A 16546-nucleotide genomic window follows, 5' to 3' on the forward strand; every position below is an offset into this window, starting at 1 on the left:
AACCTCAGTTTTGGATGGTTCCTTAAAGTTGGAGGTTGGGGGAGTCGGATAGCCAGCACCTTCAGAGCCAGCTAATTGTGAGGTTGAGTCTCTCCTTGCGTGCCCGCTCCTGAAGCTGGTGGTGGTCCCGGCAGGTCACTTCCTTGCAGTGAGACAAATCCAGAGTCCTCAGGTCACTCCCGGAGCGAACGACAAGGGACGCCCCCCACTGGGTGACATTACTGCCGCACAGGGACACCGAGCTCAGTCTCTGCAAGGGTCGGGGAGGACTTGACCCATACACGACCTCAAACACACTGTCAAGGGGGGACTGGACCCCGCAGAGGGACAGCGATTCCAGCTGGGGGCTCCCCTTTAGGATGGACACCAAGAAGCCCCCCAGCTTATGCTGGAAGAAGGCCTGAGATAAGCCTTCCCCTTCTATTAGCAAACTGAAGGCATTTAGGCGGGGGAGGGGCAACGGGTCCCGGGGCCAGGGTGGAAGCTCCGGCTCATTGGGCGTTAGGTTTTGGCGAAGCACTGTGAAGTGACTCTGGAAGCTCTGGAGATTCGGGCACATGGTCAGCAGAGTGGGCAGAGAGTCATCCTGACACCACAGGAGGTTCTGTATGGACAGAACCCGTAGACTTTTCCCTATGACCTGCAGTGTGGCCAGGAACTCCTCCAAGGTCCTCTCCGGCATCTGTGGGCAGTGCAGGGTCAGCTTAGTGAGCTGCGGCCATTGCACTAAACTCCAGGTACCCAATGGTTGGCTTCCAAGAGAGATGGCCACCTCTTCCACCAATGGACATAGAGACCCAACTACGGACACGTCATCCTCCTCCAGGTCCTCCAGCTTCTTCAAGCGAAGGGTCAGTCTTTCTGGCATCACCGACATCTCAGAACTTCTCTGGTGGGTTTCCTTTGGTGAAGATGCAGGAGAGTTCGACTGATGGTTCCTCATGTTTGCCACTCCCTTTATCTTACTTTCCCCTAACGTCCTAGACCGGGCGACCTCTGCCAATGGAGGGAACCCATCGAAGCACGTGCCAGGTTTGGTAAAACTCCCGTTGTATAGAAGACTCAGGGCAGCAGGTAGGGAAGGGGTGAGGAGTTCCTCCAGGCCAGGCAATGCCAGCAGTACAAAGCACAGCACCTGTACCCACTCCTCCATGCTGCCCTTTGGTTTCATATCTTGCAGGAGGAGGACCCTCAGCGTTTGGCAGCAGAAGGTGGCACTTTTACTGTCGTAGACCAGGGGCAACAATGAAGAAGATGAAACTTTCTTACAGCGGGATACATTTAATTCACAGAGCCGTGGGCAACTCCTTCCAATGGCTGTGAAAACCAGTGAGTCACACTGAGTGTCTGCCAGACAAAGCTTGGTGAGACGGGGCAAGCCTTCAATGAGAGTGGCCAATGAGGCGGCGGGAACACGGTTACAGGAGTGCAGGTCCAGGGAGGTCAAGTGCTGGTGAGAAGATAAGAGAGACTAGAAGTAATGAGACTGGCAGACAGCGTGTCCTATTCACTAAAGGTCAATAAGTCTCCTTTATCCTGCAGATACTAAGGCCCCCCTTCTGAGCCATCGTCTATCCTCCAGATACTAAGGCCCCCCTTCTGAGCCATCATCTATCCTCCAGATACTAAGGGCCCCTTCTGAGCCATCGTTTATCCTCCAGATACTGAGGCCCCCTTCTGAGCCATCCTCTATCCTGCAGATACTAATACCCCCCTTCTAAACCATCGTCTATCCTCCAGATACTAAGGCCCCCCTTCTGAGACATCGTCTATCCTCCAGATACTAAGGCCCCCCTTCTGAGCCATCGTCTATCCTGCAGATACTAAGGCCCCCTTCTGAGCCATCGTCTATCCTCCAGATACTAAGGCCCCCTTCTGAGCCATCGTCTATCCTCCAGATACTAAGGCCCCCTTCTGAGCCATCGTCTATCCTCCAGATACTGAGGCCCCCTTCTGAGCCATCGTCTATCCTGCAGATACTAAGGCCCCCTTCTGAGCCATCGTCTATCCTCCAGATACTAAGGCCCCCTTCTGAGCCATCGTCTATCTTCCAGATACTAAGACTCCCCCTTCTGAGCCATCGTCTATCCTCCAGATACTAAGGGCCCCTTCTGAGCCATCGTCTATCCTCCAGATACTAAGACCCCCCCCCTTCTGAGCCATCCTCTATCCTCCAGATACTAAGGTCCCCATTCTGAGCCATCGTCTATCCTCCAGATACTAAGACCCCCCCCCCCTTCTGAGCCATCCTCTATCCTCCAGATACTAAGGCCCCCTTCTGAGCCATCCTCTATCCTCCAGATACAAAGACCCCCCCTTCTGAGCCATCGTCTATCCTCCAGATACTAAGGCCCCCTTCTGAGCCATCGTCTATCCTCCAGATACTAAGGCCCCCTTCTGAGCCATCGTCTATCCTCCAGATACTAAGGCCCCCTTCTGAACCATCGTCTATCCTCCAGATACTAAGGCCCCCTTCTAAGCCATCGTCTGTCCCCCAGATACTAAGGCCCCCTTCTGAGCCATCGTCTATCCTCCAGATACTAAAACCCCCTTCTGAACCATCGTCTATCCTCCAGATACTGAGGCCCCTTCTGACCCATCCTCTATCCTCCAGATACTAAGGCCCCCCTTCTGAGCCATCGTCTATCCTCCAGATACTAAGGCCCCCTTCTGAGCCATCGTCTATCCTCCAGATACTAAGACCCCCCCCTTCTGAGCCATCCTCTATCCTCCAGATACTAAGGCCCCCTTCTGAGCCATCTTCTATCCTCCAGATACTAAGGCCCCCTTCTGAGCCATCCTCTATCCTCCAGGAACTGAGGCCCCCTTCTGAGTCATCGTCTATCCTGCAGATACTAAGGCCCCCTTCTGAGCCATCGTCTATCCTCCAGATACTAAGGGCCCCTTCTGAACCATTGACTATCCTCCAGATACTAAGGCCCCCTTCTGAGCCATCCTCTATCCTCCAGATACTAAGGCCCCCTTCTGAGCCATCCTCTATCCTCCAGGAACTGAGGCCCCCTTCTGAACCATCGTCTATCCTCCAGATACTAAGGGCCCCTTCTGAGCCATCGTCTATCCTCCAGGAACTGAGGCCCCCTTCTGAACCATCGTCTATCCTCCAGATACTAAGGCCCCCATTCTGAGCCATCCTCTATCCTCCAGATACTAAGGCCCCCTTCTGAGCCATCGTCTATACTGCAGATACTGAGGCCCCCTTCTGAGCCATCCTCTATCCTCCAGATACTAAGGCCCCCTTCTGAACCATCCTCTATCCTCCAGATACTAAGGCCCCCTTCTGAACCATCGTCTATCCTCCAGATACTAAGGCCCCCTTCTGAGCCATCCTCTATCCTCCAGATACTAAGGCCCCCTTCTGAGCCATCCTCTATCCTCCAGATACTAAGGCCCCCTTCTGAGCCATCTTCTATCCTCCAGATACTAAGGCCCCCTTCTGAACCATCCTCTATCCTCCAGATACTAAGGCCCCCTTCTGAACCATCCTCTATCCTCCAGATACTATGGCCCCCTTCTGAACCATCCTCTATCCTCCAGATACTAAGGCCCCCCTTCTGAGCCATCGTCTATCCTCCAGATACTATGGCCCCCTTCTGAACCATCCTCTATCCTCCAGATACTAAGGCCCCCTTCTGAGCCATCGTCTATCCTCCAGATACTATGGCCCCCTTCTGAGCCATCGTCTATCCTCCAGATACTATGGCCCCCTTCTAAACCATCCTCTATCCTCCAGATACTGAGGCCCCCCTTCTGAGCCATCGTCTATCCTCCAGATACTAAGGGCCCCTTCTGAGCCATCCTCTATCCTCCAGGAACTGAGGCCCCCTTCTGACCCATCGTCTATCCTCCAGATACTAAGGCCCCCTTCTGAGCCATCCTTTATCCTACAGATACTGAGGCCCCCTTCTGAACCATCGTCTATCCTGCAGATACTAAGACCCCCCCTTCTGAGCCATCGTCTATCCTCCAGATACTAAGGGCCCCTTCTGAGCCATCCTCTATCCTCCAGATACTAAGGCCCCCTTCTGAACCATCCTCTATCCTCCAGATACTAAGGGCCCCTTCTGAGCCATCCTCTATCCTCCAGATACTAAGGCCCCCTTCTGAACCATCCTCTATCCTCCAGATACTAAGGGCCCCTTTCTGAACAATCCTCTATCATCCAGATACTAAGACCCCCATTCAGAGCCATCCTCTATCCTCCAGATACCCGTCTCCCATCTGAACTATCCTCCAGATACTAAGGCCCCCCTTCTGAGCTGTCCTTTATCCTCCCGATACTAAGGCCCCTTTCTGAACCATCCTCTATCTTCCAGAAACGAAGGCCTCCATCTGAACCATCCTCTATCCTCTAGATACTAACACGCCCATTATGAGCCATCCTCTATCCTCCAGATACTAAAACCCCCCCTCTGAGCCATCCACTAAACTTCAGATATTAAGGCTCCCATCTGAACCATCCTCTATACTTCAGATGGCTCAGAAGGAGGCCTTAGTATGTGGAGGATAGATGATGGTTCGGAAGGAGGCCTTAGCATCTGGAGGATAGATGATGGTTCGGAAGGAGGCCTTAGCATCTGGAGGATGGATCAGGAGGCCTTATTATATGGATCTTCAAGGATGGACCAGGAGGCCTTAGTATGTGGAGGATAGATGATGGTTCGGAAGGAGGCCTTAGTATGTGGAGGATAGACGATGGTTCGGAATGAGGCCTTAGTATGTGGAGGATAGACGATGGTTCGGAAGGAGGCCTTAGTATCTGGAGGATAGAGGATAGACGATGGTTTGGAAGGAGGCCTTAGTATCTGGAGGATAGAGGATAGACGATGGTTCGGAGGGAGGCCTTAGTATGTGGAGGATAGAGGATGAATCTTGAATGGGGTTCCATATAGTTTATATTACAATGGAGCCTCTTACCTTGCAGCGCACAGTGACGAGCTGCATGATGGCGACATTGACAATCCCGGCACAGGAACGCAGACTGAGCTCCAACAGGTGAGGCTGAAGGAGGAGGTGGAGGCATCCTTTATTCAGCTTGTGGGACTCTCCCAAAATCCTGATCAGTTCCTGTACCAGCGAGCCGGCTGAGGGGAGGATGATGGGAGAGAAGGTGAGTGGAACGCATATAGAACATACTGTATTTATACATGGAGGACAACCCTATCTTCTAGCCGATTTTTGGGAAATTCTGGATTTTCGGCGCTCACCTTAGCTGTGGCGGTACTCACCCAGCTGGTTGAAGGGTCCTTCAATGAAGAGGAAATGATATTCCTCCATATTTTTCATCATGTAATCCTTCATCCAAACGTTCTGCATGTTGTCCGCGATGTTCTGCAGGCACAGGCCGGTCAGGGTCCCCACCTCCCTCTTCCGAGACATGGTCCGATCCGATGGACGCGGGGTGGTCACACTCGCTGGGCGTGGCGTGGTTACGCTCTCCGGACTCAAGGCGGTCACCCCTGGTGAACACAAGTGGGTTAGATGATGGCAGTGCAGGGTATTGAGAGATCAGAATACACAAGGGCAGGGTCATGTGACCATAATTCTACTCCAAGGACATATGAAGCCTTTGTCTACTTCACTCTTCTCATAATAACCCTGAAGACAAAGGATCCCCAGAGCACAGCAGTAGGTGAATCCGTTCAGGGACTCTATGGGCGGAGTCATAAATAGGTGGGTTGAGTCACTGTTCTGAAATATTCACTGGGCAGAAATTTCAGCTTGTGCTACTGAGCTCTCTAAATACCAAGCGTTGTGAAAGCGGAACCTAGAGCGTATAATAAGGAGAAGATCACATTTGTTTTTGTTTTTTGGGGGGCCTCAGACTAATAAATTATTATAATACTTGACTTATATAGCGCTATCAGTTACAATATAAAGGAAGACAGGGCAGTTATAATATAATTCAAGAGAAAAAAGGAGGACCCTGATCATGGGAGCTTTCAATCTAATGAGGGGCAAGCGATACAAAAAGGTAATAACTGTGAGGGATAGGTTGATGAAGAAAAAGTTCAGTTGTTACATGGAGGTGGGAGAGGCCTCTCTGAAGTGATGAGTTTTCAGGGATCACCTAAAGAAGGACAGAGTGGGAGACAGTTGAACAGATTGGGGTAGAGAGTTCCAGAGGACGGGACAGGCCCTGGAGAAGTCCTGGAGGCGAGCATGGAAAGAGATAAGGAGTAAGGAGCTAGAAAGCAGGAGGTCATAGGAGGAGAGGAGAGGAAGGTTTGGATGATATTTGGAGAGGAGGTTGGTATTGTAGCTTTGTGTGTTGTCGTATTTGGAAATTTATAGTTTTGGAGATTAGGAGCCAGTAAAGGGATTGGTAAAGAGGGGGGAGGACACTAAATGGAAGCCAGTGGAGGGTTTGGCAGAGAGGGGTTGAGGATACTGAATGGAGGCCAGTGGAGGGGCTTGGCAGAGAGGGAACTGAATAGAAGCAAGTGGAGCGATCAGCAGAGAGAGGTGGAGGACACTGAATGGAAGCCATTGGAGGGATTGGCAGTGAACGGTGGAGGAGACTGAATGCAGGACAGTGGAGGGATTGGCAGAGAGGGGTGGAGGACATTGAATGAACGCCAGTGGAGGGATTGGCAGTGAGGGGTGGAGGACACTGAATGAAGCCAGTGGAGGGGTTGGCAGAGAGGGGTGGTGGACACTAAATGGAGACTAGTGATAGGATTGGCAGAGAGGGGTGGAGGACACTGAATGAAGCCAGTGGAGGGATTGGCAGAGAGGGTTGGAGGACCCTGAGTGGAGGGATTGGTAGAAAGTGGTGGAGGACACTGAATGGAAGCCAGTGGAGGGGATGGCAGAGTGGGATAGAGAACACTGAATTGAGGCCAGGGGAGGCATTGGCAGAGAGGGATAGAGAACACTGAATGGAGGCCATGGGAGGCATTGGCAGAGAGGGGTGGAGGACACTGAATAAAGGCCAGTGGAGGGATTGGTAGAGAGTGGTGGAGGACACTGAATGGAGGCCAGTGGAGGGGTTGGCAGAGAGTGGTGGAGGACACTGAATGGAGGCCAGTGGAGGGATTGGCAGAGAGTGGTGGAGGACACTGAATGGAGGCCAGTGGAGGGATTGGCAGGGAGTGGTGGAGGACACTGAATGGAAGCCAGTGGAGAGATTGGCAGAGAGTGGTGGAGGACACTGAATGGAGGCCAGTGGAGGGATTGACAGAGAGGGGTGGAGGACACAGAATGGAGGTCAGTGGAGGGATTGGCAGAGAGGGGTGGAGGACACTGAATGGAGGCCAGTGGAGGGATTGGCAGAGAGGGGTGGAGGACACTGAATGGAAGCAAGTGGAGGGATTGGCAGAGAGTGGTGGAGGACACTGAATGGAGGCCAGTGGAGGGATTGGCAGAGAGGGGTGGAGGACACTGAATGGAGGCCATGGGAGGCATTGGCAGAGAGGGGTGGAGGACACTGAATGGAGGCCAGTGGAGGGATTGGCAGAGAGGGGTGGAGGACAATGATTGGAGGCCAGTGGAGGGGTTGGCAGAGAGGGGTGGAGAACACTGAATGGAGGCCAGTGGAGGGGTTGGCAGAGAGGGGTGGAGGACACTGAATGGAGGCCAGTGGAGGGGTTGGCAGAGAGGGGTGGAGGATACTGAATGGAGGCTAGTGGAGGGGTTGGCTCCTGGCTGACTCACAACTGCTTCCTGAATGTTTGGATTTTTTGTATGTACATTATATTACCAAAAGTATTGGGACGCCTGCCTTTACACACACATGACCTATAATGGCATCCCAGTCTTAGTCCGTAGGGTTCAATATTGAGTTGCCCCCCCCCCCCCCCCACCCTTTGCAGCTATAACAGCTTCAACTCTTCTGGGAAGGCCGTCCACAAGGTTTAGGAGTGTGTCTATGGGAATGTTTGACCATTCTTCTAGATGCGCATTTGGGAGGCTGGCTCGCTGTCTGGTTGGGTTGGTTGGGTTGAGGTCAGGACTCTGTGCAGGTCAGTCATGTTCCTCCACCCCAAACTCGCTCATTCGTGTTTTTATGGACCTTGCTTTGGACACTGGTGGGCAGTCATGGTGGAACAGGAAGGGGACATCCCAAGTTGGGAGCATGAAATTGTCCAAAATGTCTTGGTATGCTGATGCCTTAAGAGTTCCCTTCACTGGAACTAAGGGGCCAAGCCCAACCCCTGAAAAACATCCCCCACACCATAATCCCCCCCCCTCCCCTGAATGATTTGGACCAGTGCACAAAGCAAGCTCTATTAAGAAATGGATGAGCGAGTTTGGAGTGGAGGAAGTTGACTGGGCTGCACAGAGTCCTGACCTCAACCCAATAGAACACCTTTGAGATGAATAAGAGTGGAGACTGCAAGCCAGGCCTTCTCATCCAATAACAGTGCCTGACCTCACAAACGCGCTTCTGGAAGAATGGTGAAACCTTCCCATAGACACTCCTAAACCTTGTGCACAGCCTTCCCAGAAGAGTTGAAGCTGTTATAGCTGCAAAGATACTTTTGACAATACAATGTATGTACAATAAATGGAAATGTTCCATTCAGGAAGTAGGTGGGAGACAGTCAGGACTCCTCGGGGGCAGGCGATGGAGGGTGATGTGCAGAGTCCGGCAGACAGGTGACCATGTGGTGACATCATCATTATTATTATTATACAGGATTTATATAGTGGCAGCAGTGTGCACAGCGCCTTACAGCATGAGGGCAGACAGTACAGGAGGAATCAGAGGACCCTGGTCATCAAAGCTAACGATCTAGGAGGGAGGGGCAAGTGATACAAAAGGTAATAGCTATGGCAGGCAGGACAGAAGAGGAAGTATCGGTGACACTCCTCTGTATTACGTGTAATGAATGGAGGAGGAGGAGGAAAGTATTATATCGGAGGGGAATCTGTCACTCACCAGAACCAATGAGGTCTCCTCCTCCAACCTTCTATGACCGGTCCTCAGTGTCCGCCCAGAGCTCCCGGACTTCACCCTCTCTACCTGCTATACCTCTACTATCCCCCGGACTCAGAGCCCTGCTCCTCTCTCTCTCCTCTCTCCCTCCTCCCTCTCACTCTGCTGAACCCCCCTACTCCTCTCTCTCCTCCTCCGACCTTCTATGACCGGTCCTCAGTGTCCGCCCAGAGCTCCCGGACCTTCGCCCTCCCTACCTGCACTCTGCTATCCCTTCCTTCCCCGGGACTCAGAGCCCTGCTCCCCTCTCTCTCCTTCTCTCTCTGCTACCCCCTCTCTCTCCCTACACCTCTCACTTCGTTTTGCCTCTCTTTCCTTCCCTACTCCTCTCTCTCCTCTGTTACTTTCTTCTCCTCTCTCCCCACTCCTCTCTCTTCCTCCTCCTTACCTCACCTCTCTTCCCTCTTTTCACCTCTCTCTCCTCGCTCTTTCCTCCTCTCTTCTCTTATTCCCCCTCTTTCTCCTCTTCTGTCTCTTCTCCCCTCTCTCCCTCCTCCCTTCTTTCTCCTCTCCTTCCCCTGTCCCTACTCCCTCTCCCTACACCCCTTCCTTCTTCTCTCCTCTCTCTTTCCTTCCCTACTCCTCTCGCTCCTTTCCCCCCTCCGCTCTATTTCCTCTCCTCTCTGTTCACTCCTCTCCTCCCTCCTCTCTCTCTTGTTCTCTGTCTCCTCTCTCCCTTCTTTCCTTTTCTCCTCTCCCCTCCTGTGCCCCCCTCCTCTCCTCTCTGACTCTCTGTCTGTATGTCAGGTGTGACTCTTCCTCCTAATCTCTCTCTCTGTAGATGGAATCTCTTCTCCTCTCGGATGGATTGAGCAATCTGTAGAGTAGTTTTCTCTCTCTCCTCCGCTGTCTCCTCTGTGATCCGTGCCCCTCTCCAGTCCCCTCTGTCCCCCCTTCAGTCCCCTCTGTCCCCCTCTCTTCCCCCTCTCCAGTCTTCTCTGTCCCCCCTTCAGTCCTCTCTGTCCCCCTCTCCAGTCCCCTCTGTCCCCCTTTCTTCCCCCTCTCCAGTCCCCTCTGTCCCCTTCTCCAGTCCCCTCTGTCCCCCTCTCTTACCCCTCTCCAGTCCCCCCTCTTCCCCCCTCTCCAGTCCCCTCTGTCCCCCTCTTCAGTCCTCCTCTCCCCTCGTCTCTCCCCCCCCTTGGTGTCCCCCCTCCCTTTTCTCAGCAAAGTGAACTTTGATTTCCTGCTGTGTCATCATCTCCACCCCCGCCTGAGTGTAACGCCCTCCCAGCACTCCCTCTTCTGCACCATGGATACAAAATATACATTGTATCGCAGTGTGACAGTCCCACTTCCATTCCTCTGTCCTGTGCTGCCCCCGGTGTATTCTCCGGGTATCTCACACCGACTGATCCTGAACATTGCCGTCATTTCTTATGTGGTTTATATCATGTTTTCTAATATGTCTCAGTGTGAGCAATATATATAGTACAGGGGGGGGGGAAGTATACCATTGTGGCCCCATCAATGTCCTACAGACTGTCCACCATGGCCGTCACTCACATGGAGGTTGTTTGCTCATGGACATACACTCACCCCCCCCCATACACTCACCCCCCCCCCATACACTCAACCCCCCCCCCCCCAACTCACCGGCCACTTTATTAGGTACACCTTGCTAGTAGCAGGTTGGACCCCCTTTTGCCTTCATTCTTGGTGGCATAGATACAACAAGGTGTTGAAAACGTTCCACAGAGATTTTCCTCCATAGTGACATGATAGCATCACCACCACATCCCAAAAGTACTCTATTGGATGAGATGTGGTGAGTGTGGAGGCCATTGGAGGACAGTGACCTCATTGTCATGGTGAAGAAGCCAGTGGTGAGATGATTGGAGCTTTGTGACATGGTGCATTATCCTGCTGGAAGGAGCCATCAGAAGATGGGGACTAGTGATGGACGAACATCGGCCGGGGCGGTTCGCAAATGCCAGCTGCAAATTTTCTCAAAAGTCTGCGAACCGCGAGTTTGCGGCGGGCCCCATTGACTTTAATGGGAGGCGAACTTTAAAAACCTTTAGGTCATATTTGCAGCCACAAAAGACGTACTAGCTGTGCACAAATAGTCCCAGCACATGGACAATGTCATAACAGAAGTATTGCAATTGAAAAAGTTGCCCTAAATTTTTTTTTTTACAGCAAAAAAAATATATACCGTATTTTCCGGCGTATAAGACGACTGGGCGTATAAGACGACCCCCCTAATTTTCATCTACCGGTAATACTTGTACTTAGGTTACCTTGGAGATATTATACTCGGCGTATAAGACGACCCCCCATTTTTGAGCGATTTTTATGAGGTTCAAAAGTAGTCTTATACGCCAGAAAATACAGTATATATTTTTTCATAAATCAGCCAGAACTGACAGCAGCCGGTAAATACATTGTCTAATACATATAGGGTCCATTCACACATCTGTAAAATGGGTCCGCATCCATTCCACAATTTGGCGGAACCTTTACAGACCCATTGATTTTCATTTGCAGTCTGGAAAATTAGGCATTCACAGGATATATAAGTAACTGTCGGCCATTACAGGCCCCAAAAATTAACCCACATGGGTTTAACTGACAGCTAAGAACGTAGTATTCTGTGGCTGAAGGTACATTAGGCATTCACAGGATATATAAGTAAGTATCGGCCATAAAAGACCCCAAAAATTAGCCCACATGGGTTTAACTGACAGCAAAGAACGTAGTATATGATGGCTGGAACGTAGTACAGTAGGCGTTCACAGCATACACAGAACAGTAAGTGTCAGCCTGTATAGGCTGCAAAAATTAGCCATTCAATGGACATGAAATGCCTTTTATGACGCTGTATTTAGCGAAGCCAAGGACCAGGAATTGCTGTGGGTGGATGGCGGTCTGGTGGATATTTGTGGCCTGTCATGAGGAATTTTGAGGAAACCTGGTCTACTGGTCACATGTGTTGAATTCCTCAGAGATCCATGCCTCATTCATTTTTATAAATGTGAGGTATTCTACACTGTCATGAGCTAGGTGAGTGCGCTTATCGGTCACGATCCCCCCTGCTGCGCTGAACGTCCTTTCGGACAGGACACTGGACGGGGGGCAAGCCAACATTTCCATTGCAAATTGTGCAAGCTCTGGCCAGAGGTCAAGCCTGCCCACCCAGTAGTCCAGGGGTTCATCACTCCTCAGAGCGTCCACATCGGCCGTTAACCCGATGTAGTCGGACACCTTTTTTTACGCTCCAACATTTGAGCCACGGAAGCCTGCCTTTTTCCAGAACAACGTGACGACGGCATCATGGAAGGTGGAGTGGAGGACAACTGTGAGGAGAGAGGAGAAGGAGAAGAGGCTGGATGGTGAGAGCATGGAGTGTGGCTTTGTGGGTTCTGACAGTTTTGCTCCCACTGGGCTCGGTGATGGGAGTTCAGGTGCCTTCTTAAGGCGGTCGTCCCTAGGTGAGTGTTGGGCTTACCGCGACTTATGCGTTGACTGCAAAGGCTGCAGATGACAACACTGGTGTCAGCAACGGACACATTAAAAAAAGCCCACACTGCGAAGCCATGTGACGGCGTCCTGGGAGTGCCAGATGTGACTGTACATGGTTGATGGCTCCCTTCTGATACATTTGCAGTCTGCTTTGTACCTTTTGTGCAATGCAAGTTCTGCCTGCCTCTCCTCCCTATCTGCTGGTCCGTCAGTCCGCCAGTTCTACAAATAATTGGCCAGTAACTGTTGTCACTGTGTGTAGCAGAGTTAACACAGCAAAAGAGGCCAAATGTTTGCAGGACTAAAATACAATCTTAGAAAATTATACTGTTAAATAACACCCCACTTCAATATGTGGCATTGGGGGGGGGGGGGCATTGGTGTAGCACACCAGTTCAAAAAATTGGCGAGTGAGTTTGGCGCTGTGTGTACCAGACTTCGCTCAGCAAACTAGGCAATATTGTTGCATGACACAAATACACTTGAAAAAGTTTACTCAGATAACACCCCACTTCAATATGTGGCATGGGGGGGCAATTGGTCTATCACACCAGTTATAATACATTATAAGTGCTTTTGTCACTGTGTGTAGAGTTGCTGCAGAAACGCTCAGTCTCACCACCACACCTGTCACAATGCTGCACAGTGCACAATAATAGTACTAATCCACTATACTATGCTTTCTACAAAGTATATTATACTGTGGATTACCCCCCTCCCCCATACCCCCCCCCCCTTTTTAGTGCACTGCACAGCAATACCAAAAAATTTGCAGCCCTTTACATGACTTTTGTGGACATTGACAGAGCGATTTCTGTGTGACTGCAGCCAATCTTTAACTGCCCCTACAGCAACCACAGGATACCTCTCCCTAAGCTCTAAAGATACTAGACCTATGCCGAAATACCAGCCCTGAAAAGGGCTTTTGTGGATCTTCACAGCGCTATTTGTGTCTGGCAAACTCTCCCTGATGAGCAGAGCAGACCTCTCGCAACACTGGCAGAAAGCGGAATCTGAAATGGCCGCCAGATCGGGTCTATTTATAGGGTAGGGGGACTGTCCATGTGCTGGAATGTTTCAATTGGCTGTCCCTTTCCACCTGACGGCTGTGTCATGGGTCAAAGTTCTCCTCAATGTAAACAAATATGGCTGCCGCGAACTACGCCATGTGTCCGCAAATTTGGCGGGTAGCGAACAAGCAAAATTCGCCGCGAACCGACTGCCGGGTGAATCGCAAGGCCATCTCTAATGGGGACACTGTAGTCATAAAGGGATGGACATGGTCAGCAACAATACTCAGGGAGGGGGTAGGGTTTATAACACTAAAGGGGCCCAAAGTGGGCCAAGACCCTCCACACCATTACACTATCACCACCAGCCTGAACCGTTACCCCCTCCCCCACACACACACACACCATTACACCACTAACCTAAACCGGTCCCCACCCCGTTACACCACCACCAGCCTGAACCATTACACACCCCCCCCCCTTCCACCATTACACCACCATCAGCCTGAACCATTACACACCCCCCCTCCACCATTACACCACCATCAGCCTGAACCGTTGCAACCCCCTTCCTCCCCCCCACCATTACACCACCACCAGCCTGAACCATTACCCCCCTCCTCCCCCACACCATTACACCACCAGTCTGAACCATTACGCCCCCTCCTCCCCCACACCTTTCCACTCCCACCACCAGCCTGACCCATTACCCCCCCCCCCCCCCACCATTACACCACCACCACCAGCCTGAACCATTACCCCCCCCCCTCCTCCCCCACACTATTACACCACCAGCCTGAACCATTACCCTCCTCCCCCACACCATTACACCACCAACACCAGCCTGAACCGGTGATAGAAGGCAGGATGGATCCATACACCAAATTCTGACCCTCCCCCATCTGAATGTCGCAGCTGAAATCCAGACTCATCAGACCAGGCAACGATTTTCCATTCTTCTATTTTCCAATGTTGGTGATCCTGTGCCAATTGTAGTCTCTGTTTCCTGTTCTCAGCTGACAGGAGTGGCACCCAACACACGCTCTCTCTGTCAGCTATTGATAAGGCCCAATAGGAGGGCAAAACGCCGCGTCTAGCGAGTCAGAGAGCGTGTGACATCAGTTCCGAGCACTTCCGGTCGGTGGAACGCACGCAGCGTCCACCGGACCAGACCGCAACTTAATTTCCTGAAACTCTGTAAGCGTGTTTCTTTTATGTTCAAATAAACTTCTATTATATACTTCACCATGGCGGGCCATTTTCGTTTTGTTTAATGAGGAATACAAAGCCAGCGGCACTATTGTGACATATGAATAGTGTGGGATTATTAGCCCAAAAGGAGATAATATTCAGATACAAGGCTCAATACATACATCATTCCGGTGAGTGGGGTCACCTAAGGGGTGCACCGGCACTTTGTGTGAATAACAGCACTGGAGCACACATTGATAGGAAGTGGGAGGGGCAGCGCTGACTCATATACTTTTTCACTTTAAAGGCACTACACCTCAATTAGTCAGCAGCAGCTCCTTTTTTATTTAATTTATCTACACTATTGTTTAAGACCCATAAGCGCTCGGACCCTTTTTCAATTTTATTTGAGTTACTGTTGCCTTTTTATCATCTGGAACCAGTCTGCCCATTTTCCTCTGACCTTAAGAAAGCATTTTCCTCCACACAGCTGCCGCTCACTGGATATTTTCTCTTTTTCCCACCATTCTCTGTAATCCTGAGAGATGGTTGTGTGTGAAAATCCCAGAAATACTCAGACCGGCCCGTCTGCCACCAACCACCATGCCACGTTCAAAGTCGCTTCAATCCCCTTTCTTCCCCATTCTGATGCTCAGTTTGAACTTCAGAAAGTCGTCTTCACCATCTCTAGATGCCTAAATGCATTGAGTTGCTGCCATTTTATTGGCTGATTAGCAATTTGTGTTACCAAGCAATTGGAGAGGTGTACCTAATAAAGAGGCCGGTGAGTGTATAATAAGATATTACAGAGATTTACATGAAGTCATTGACCAAATACGGCCATGTCCACCTGGGCGATCTCACTCATTTGTTTATACTCAGCCGCCATTGGCCAGAGCCACCACTTGCCGGCAAACAGTCAACAAGATCCGATCGTTAAGGTAGTCGACATGTTTTTATTTTCTGGTGGGTCAGTCATCGTCATTGACGTGGGTCTACATCATGTGATTGATGACGGAATTTCAACGTTTGAACTTTTTAAAAACCTCATGTGTGTTTCTTTACTGTTTATTTATTTTTTAGTGAATGGGAGGGGTACTGTGTATCTCTTAATCCTTCACATGGGAGGGGCCGTATCTGGATGCCCCCTTACTGTCCAAGGGGGCTTCTAGATACCGATAGCCCCCACCCCCGCCATTGGCAGACACCCACTGTGACGGTGGCGCGTATCAGATCTCTGCCCTTCTAACTAACTTGTGACCGAGGACCAGGCAATCTCACACCCTGCCGTCACTTGCGTAACAATGCCACTCTCAGCTGCACCTAGCACATAGATTTTCCAGCTTGCGGGACCACAATCTAGATGCCAGCAGGCTGAGAGCGATTGTCACCGGGCTAATTAAGCAATTAACCCTTTCACTGCCACCACCGCTACGTTAGGATGAGCCAAGCGGACGCTCGTAATTTTAGAAATACCAATTATGACTTTAGAATAATCATCTGTAACACGCACTGTCACCACAGACAGGAATGTTCAGAGGAATTATTCTAGACAGTAGCGCTCTTCAAGAGACAGGTTCGTTGTTAGTTTGCACTAAGAGCTTAGGGACAAGATTAACACTTTTCAAAATAAAGTTTAATAATAAAAAGGTTAAAATTTGTGCAAATATAATATTTACAGAAAAAAGTGTTTCAAAGAAATAGAGACACAATTCAGCAATTTAGAAAAAAATAGGTAGAATTTAGAAAGAAGAATATTCGCATTCAAGGTCCTTGGGTTATCAATGTTCAGAAGCTGAGACAGTGTGATCGGTTCTCAAACTTGATAGATGTTATTTCTTGAACTCTCTAACCCCATCTGCCTCTCTCTTTTTCTCTGAGACTGCAGGGGGTGTTAAAGGAGGTCCCTGACCAATAAACACAG

General features: G+C 50.6%; 1 protein-coding gene across 1 annotated transcript; it reads right to left on the reverse strand.

Moving 5' to 3' along the window:
* On the reverse strand, window positions 1-5472 carry LOC309544553 (uncharacterized protein). Its single transcript, XM_082243458.1, has 3 exons — window positions 5247-5472; window positions 4936-5102; window positions 1-1450 (listed from the first exon to the last, which is right to left on the reverse strand). The coding sequence occupies exons 1-3, from the start codon at window positions 5395-5397 to the stop codon at window positions 62-64; spliced, it is 1707 nt and encodes a 568-aa protein (XP_082099584.1). The 5' UTR covers window positions 5398-5472; the 3' UTR covers window positions 1-61.
* Between the last annotated feature and the right edge of the window lie 11074 nt (window positions 5473-16546).

This window comes from Pelophylax lessonae, assembly GCF_965119305.1.
Source record: "Pelophylax lessonae genome assembly, chromosome: 1".
NCBI classification, from domain to species: Eukaryota; Metazoa; Chordata; class Amphibia; order Anura; family Ranidae; genus Pelophylax; species Pelophylax lessonae.

What these genes read in the sequence shown, in the direction of transcription:
- LOC309544553 (XM_082243458.1), bottom strand. Translation starts at nt 5,397, where the DNA reads ATGTCTCGGAAGAGGGAGGTGGGGACCCTGACCGGCCTGTGCCTGCAG. An exon ending in AGGACCCTTCAACCAGCTGG is followed by an intron (nt 5,103 to 5,246) that starts GTGAGTACCGCC and finishes TCCTCCCCTCAG; the next exon opens with CCGGCTCGCTGGTACAGGAA. An exon ending in TCGTCACTGTGCGCTGCAAG is followed by an intron (nt 1,451 to 4,935) that starts GTAAGAGGCTCC and finishes TCTTCTCACCAG; the next exon opens with CACTTGACCTCCCTGGACCT.